Below are 6,000 nucleotides of genomic sequence, written 5' to 3'. Positions count from 1 at the left end.
ATAAAAGGAAAAAGAACCCACCAAAGATGTCACAACTGTGGTTAAACATATTTATGTATTAAACAAAACAAGTTTTCCTGCAGGAAGGAGGAAAGTCTTTAATTGCCTACAATAGTGTGGGACTGGAGGGCAGCGTCGGTTCATTGCCACGTGGTGGACTCCGGATAAAGCTGAAGAGCAGACAACTCTGGTTGCCTGACAATCTACGCATCTTTTGGCTAAAGCACATGATAGCACACCTCACGACAGTAAATGATGTCGCTATTGTTTGCAGAGAATGATACCTTGTTAAAAATAAACCATTCTCCAAATGGTACAGTAGCATTTCCTCTCCCGGAACTACATGATGTACATTGAAATGCATTGCTATTCTTTGGCCAATTTCTACCGCGGTTGTCATGCATGTAAGAAGAAAAAGAGAGGGAATTTGTTGTGTGAACAAGATACACACCACAAATTTCCAGAGGGGATCCGCTAATCTTGTCCGACCCCACATTATGACAAGAAAAATTTCCCGTAGTTCCGGTGTACCGAGTCAGGCTCTGTCGAGGCGAGGATACGCACTGCGAAATTGCGGTCTGTACTGGTTTTTTTTACGGAGCTGCTTGGGTTGATATTTAACGCTGGCTGAATACTGTGTTTCCCCAGCTTCATTGAAATGTTCATTCTCTCTCCATAAGGTACGGCAGCAGCGGGAAGTAGAGGGGAAGTAGGGGAAGAGGACAACCAGCGGCCTCCGGATGGCCGTCGCGCGCCCCAGAGGCTGCGGGCTTACGTAATGGCAGCGGCGGCGGTGTCTGCGAGCCTACAAATAGAGGCGTGGGTGCCGGCAGCGTCCAGCCGACATGCATCCGCGGACCCTCGCCCTGCTGGCGTCTCTCGCCATCGCTGCTGTCTGCGGGGGCGGCGTCGGTGTCGTCGCACAGCCAGGTGAGTCGTCGCCGCACATCCGGGGGCAACTAGTAGCTATGGCAGAGCTTGTGCCACAAGCATGTGTGGTGTCGATACTTGTCTGATGTGCAACGCAGCCTACCGTGATGCATAATTTGTGTACATCCACTGTTGTAGTTCTAACAATCTCACTAGAGAGCCTACCAATCTCACTAGAGACAATCTGGTGTAAGTGTGCCAGATTTCCAGGAAGTTTGGCGCAGCAAGTGCAATAGCATCTGCTTGGAGCAATGTACACTCAGGGGACAAAAGTCATCTGATACCACCTAACATCGTGTAGAGCCTCCTTTTGCCCGGTGTCTGCAGCAGCTCGGCGTGGCATTGACTCAACAAGTTCATTAGAAGTCCCTGCAGAAATATTAAGCCATGTTGCCTCTGTAGCCGGCCATAAATGAGAAAGTGTTGAAGGTGCAGGTTTTTGTGCACAAACTGAACTCGTGATCCCAAAAATGTTCGACGGGTAACCAAACCATTCGCTCGAATTGTCCAGAGTGTTCTTCAGACCAATCGCGAACAGTAGTAGCACGGCGGCATGGCGCAATGTCATCCATCAAAATTCCATCCTTGTATGGGAACATGAAGTCCATGGATGGCTGCAAATGATCTCCAAGTAGCCAAAAATACTCATTTCCAGTAAATGGCCGTTCCAGCTGGACCAGAGGACCCAGTATATTCCATTTGAACACAGCCCACACCATTATGGCGCCGACATTAGCTTCCACAGTGTCTTGTTGACAACTTGCGTCCATAGCTTATTGGGCTCTGGGTCACATTCGAACACTACGATCAGCACGTACTCACTTGAATATGGACTCGTTTGACCAGGGCACGATTTTCCAGTTACCTAGGGTCCAAGCGATATTGTCAAGTGCCTAGGAGAGGCGCTGCAGGAGACATAGTGCTGTCACGGTACTCGTGTCGGTTATCTGTCGCCTTTGATGATTGTTTCGTCGGTTACCTTAACAGTTGTTAAGGTACCTCCACATGAAAGATGCTACCACGTATCTCCCAGCTTACAACGCAAGCGAAAATGATTCTGGTGAAATCGTTTAAAAATCAAATAAGTGAACCGTACTCTATTGTCATCGATCTGATACATTATAGTAGACTATTTCTTTTATTTTAACTTATTTATTTATTTAACTTCATCTGATTAGGACCTTCAGGCCCTCTCTTACATTGGATCATGGTTTTACTCATGCAGTGCCTTCTTACATCATAGTTAGCTAAGAAATTATAGTTTTAATGTGATACATAGTATCAAAATGCTTTGACTGTCCTCAGACACAACGTGATTAAATTATACTGACTAAAACTAACAAAGGTAGTACAGCCGTAGTTCTACCAATGATACCGCTACGACTAATAGTAGTGATAACAACAATAATAAAAGCAATAATATATAGATAGTGGTGGATGTAGAAAGACTTTTTAGGTGTGCAAAACAGATGTTTGCAGATATAACGTGATTTGGGAAAAGAAATTTAAGGTGTTTGCACCAGCTAAGAGTACTGGGAAGTGAGGAAGTCTTGGTGCAAAGAAGGACGTACAGGGGTAACGAGTGGCTACAGGGACGGTGTTTTCCATTATTGTAGCTTCAGTAGATGTCTCATTAACTGTCTTCTGAACTTGGGGATACACTGAACAGCCAAAGAAACTGGTACACCTGCCTAATATCGTGTAGGAATCCCGCGAGCATGCAGAAATGCCCCAACACGACTAATGTCTGACGTAGTGCTAGAGAGACTTGACATCATGAATCCTGCAGGGCTGTCCATAAATCCGTAAGAGTACGAGGCGGTAGAGATCTCTTCTGAACAGCACGTCGCAAGGCATCACAAATATGCTCAGTAATGTTCATTTCTGGGGAGTGTATTGGCCAGCGGAAGTGCTTGAACTCAGAAGAGTGTTCTTGAAGGAACTCTGCGTAGTCTGGACTTGTAGGGTGTGGCATTGTCCTGCTAGAATTGCCCACGTCCGTCGGAATGCACAATGGACATTAATGGATGCAGGAGATCAAATAGGATGCTTACGTACGTGTCATCTGCCAGAGTCGTATCTAGACGTATCAGTGGTTCCACATCAATCCAACTGCACACGCCCCACACTATTACAGAACCTTACCAGCGCGAACAGTCCCCCACTGACTTGCAATGTCCACGGATTCATGAGGTTGTCTCCATATCCGTACACTTCCATCCACTAGATACAACTTGAAACAAGACTCGTTCAACCAGGCAACATGCTTCCAGTCATCAACAGTCCAATGTTGGTGTTGATGGGCCCAGGTGAGGTGTAAAACTTTGTCTTGTGCAGTCATCAAAGGTACACGAGTGGGCCTTCAGCTCCGAAAGCCCATATCGATGGAGTTTAGTTGAATGATTCACACGCTGAAACTTGCTGATGGCGCAGCACTAATATCTGCTGCAGTTTGCAGAAGGGGTTCACTTCTGTCAAGTTGAACGGTTCTCTTCAATCGTCGTTGGCCCCGTTCTTGCAGGATCTTTTCCCGGTCGCCGTGATGTCGGAAATTTGATCTTTCTCCGGATTCTTGTTATTCACGGTACACTCGTGCGCCGAGTATAATACAACTTTCATACTCACTCACATCTTGATAACCTACGATTGTAGCAGCAGTAATAGAGCAACAACTGCACCAGACACTTGTCTTGTATAGGCGTTGCCACCGCAGCGCCGTGTTTTGCCTGTTTACATATCTCTGTATTTGAATACGCATCCTTACACCAGTTTCTTTGGCACTTCATTTTTCTAATATAATGCGAGTGGTTATTCCAGAGTCGGGTTCCTGCTACTGAAAAGGACTTAGAGAAACTGCCTGAACGTTGGAATGAGTCAGAAAGGATTTTGCTCTGATGGAACGGGTGTTTCAAAAAATGGTTCAAATGGCTCTGAGCACCATGGGACTTAACATCTGAGGTCATCAGTCCCCTAGACTCAGAACTTCTTGAACCTAACTAACCTAAGGACATCACACACATCCATGCCCGAGGCAGGATTCGAACCTGCGACCGTAGCAGCAGCGAGGTTCCGGCTGCATTGTCATTCAGACAAGAGTGTTAAGGTCCAGGAGAGATACGAGGGACAATGTACCTCAATATGACAGTAGAGAAGACAGAGGGCATGAAAACCTCTGCGCCTGAGTGCATGCAGGCAGGATAGCTGTGCATATAGTGGTGAAACCTGATCAAAGATTTGAAGATCATAAATAAATCGTACGAAGGCATTCATAACTAGTTCCTGGCGCCGTGAGCCTTCGTGAGAAAGACCTTGCAGGATAACATCGCTATCAGCAATATCTGGAAGTATAACTCCCTTCAGACCTAGAGCGAAGAACCTTTATTTTTTTTTTTTTTTTTTTTTTAGGGCGTGGAGAGATACTGATGCTTTCTTGCACATTGCAGTTAAGTTCAAAAATGTTCAAATGTGTGTGACATCTTATGAGACTTAACTACTAAGGTCATCAGTGCCTAAGCTTACACACTACTTAACCTAAATTAATTTAAGGAGAAACACACACACCCATGCCCGAAGGAGGACTCGAACCTCCTCCTCGATCAGCCGCACAGTCCATGACTGCAGCGCCCTACACCGCTCGGCTAATCCCGCGCGGCTGCAGTTAAGTGCTCAATCCAATTTAGGGTTTCATTATTACTTCTAGACTCTTTGCTGAGGGCGAGAAGTTGATATTTGTCCAATTTAGGATTAAAGATGGTAGAGACTCCCGATATTTCGGGCTAATGAGCCTGGAATGATCATCCAGTGCCGTTTGGGTTTTGGATGAATTGAGCGCTAACCCTATATTCTGCGGCCATTTTGATAGGACGCACAGATCAATACTGAGATTCTCGATAGCTGTCTTCAGCTTTATTGGTTCTGGACTGAGAGACAACAGGAGGTCCTCAGCCCTCCTATGGTATTTGCAGCAGAACAAATTGATGACATATCACTGACATACAATGGAAAGTATAGGACCCAATACCCAATCCTGGGCACACATAATACTACTTGCCTCCATTGTGACCTTATGATGCCAGACTTGCCACATTTCTGGCGAGACGTCAAGTAGGAGCGAAACCATTGCACAGCGCTTGGAAAGAAACATAGGCTGCTAGGTTTTGCAGCTAAAATGTCGAAGTGGACGGCGTCAGAGACTTTGCTGATATCTAAGTCGCCCCTTGTGCATCCATGACAAATTCCAGGTTATCTGTTACCTTTATGTTGTGCTGCGATGTTTAAGGAAACCTGAGTTGTATTCTTCTAGTAGACTGTTTATGGTTAGGTTGTTTGTTAGCTGGTCGTAGTCTATGTAATCCAAGGCCTTGGTCAGTGCGGGAAGAATGCAAGTAGGTCGCTAACCAGAGGATGCTGTGGGAACGTCCATTTTAGGAAATTGCATAAATATCCCTGTTACCAGGCCTCAGGGAAAATACTTGTGGTTAAGCAGTGGTTGAGTATAACTGTTTTATAACTGTTTTAGTGGGCACTAGTGGATCAACAGTAAGCTTCATGATTTGGACTGCGTTGCTATCGTGTCCAATAGATGTTGATCTGATACGCGTGATGCCTTTATTGACGATATTGCAAGTAACATGCTGTAGATACAACTATTCGGGATTATAGTTGTTTACCACTAATGAATAAGACTCTATTTTGCTTCTGTTTTAACTGTGGTCGTAGGTAATGTGAAGTACCGGTTCACTTCTTCGGCTGGGACAATGGGATCAGCTGTAACTTCACTTTGCCTACCTCACACCCATGCACATATTTCCATAGGACAGCTGGTCTATTTCTGATGTTAGTTTATGTATAGTAATGTCCAAGTTTAGCATTTCTCACAGCTTGGCTTACTCTGCTCTGCTTCTGCTTGTAAGCAATATGATTTTCAGTCATAGGACGTGGTTTTGTAAGCTCGATGTGTCTGGTATCTGGGATTCGTGAGCTGTTGTTCCTCTTAGCACAGTCGTTTGAATTTAAAAAATTCGCGCTTCTGACAGGGTTCCAGTTCCTTCTATTCATCTTTAAGAATTA

The 6,000-nt window shown here is 45.2% G+C and overlaps 1 protein-coding gene across 1 annotated transcript in view; it reads left to right on the top strand.

The window, feature by feature from the left end:
* The first annotated feature begins 646 nt into the window (after nucleotides 1-646).
* LOC126280378 (loricrin-like) overlaps nucleotides 647-6,000 on the top strand; it is a 52,324-nt gene continuing 46,970 nt past the window's right edge. Inside the window, exon 1 of the mRNA XM_049979761.1 lies at nucleotides 647-930. Within this exon, the coding sequence (XP_049835718.1) occupies nucleotides 846-930 (85 nt within the window). The 5' untranslated portion in view covers nucleotides 647-845. The remainder of the gene's footprint in view (nucleotides 931-6,000) is intronic.

The sequence above is a fragment of the Schistocerca gregaria genome, chromosome 1 (assembly GCF_023897955.1).
Source record: "Schistocerca gregaria isolate iqSchGreg1 chromosome 1, iqSchGreg1.2, whole genome shotgun sequence".
NCBI lineage: Eukaryota > Metazoa > Arthropoda > Insecta > Orthoptera > Acrididae > Schistocerca > Schistocerca gregaria.
The sequence above is the reverse complement of the archived record's forward strand: the minus strand, read 5'-3'. Positions and strand labels throughout refer to the sequence as shown.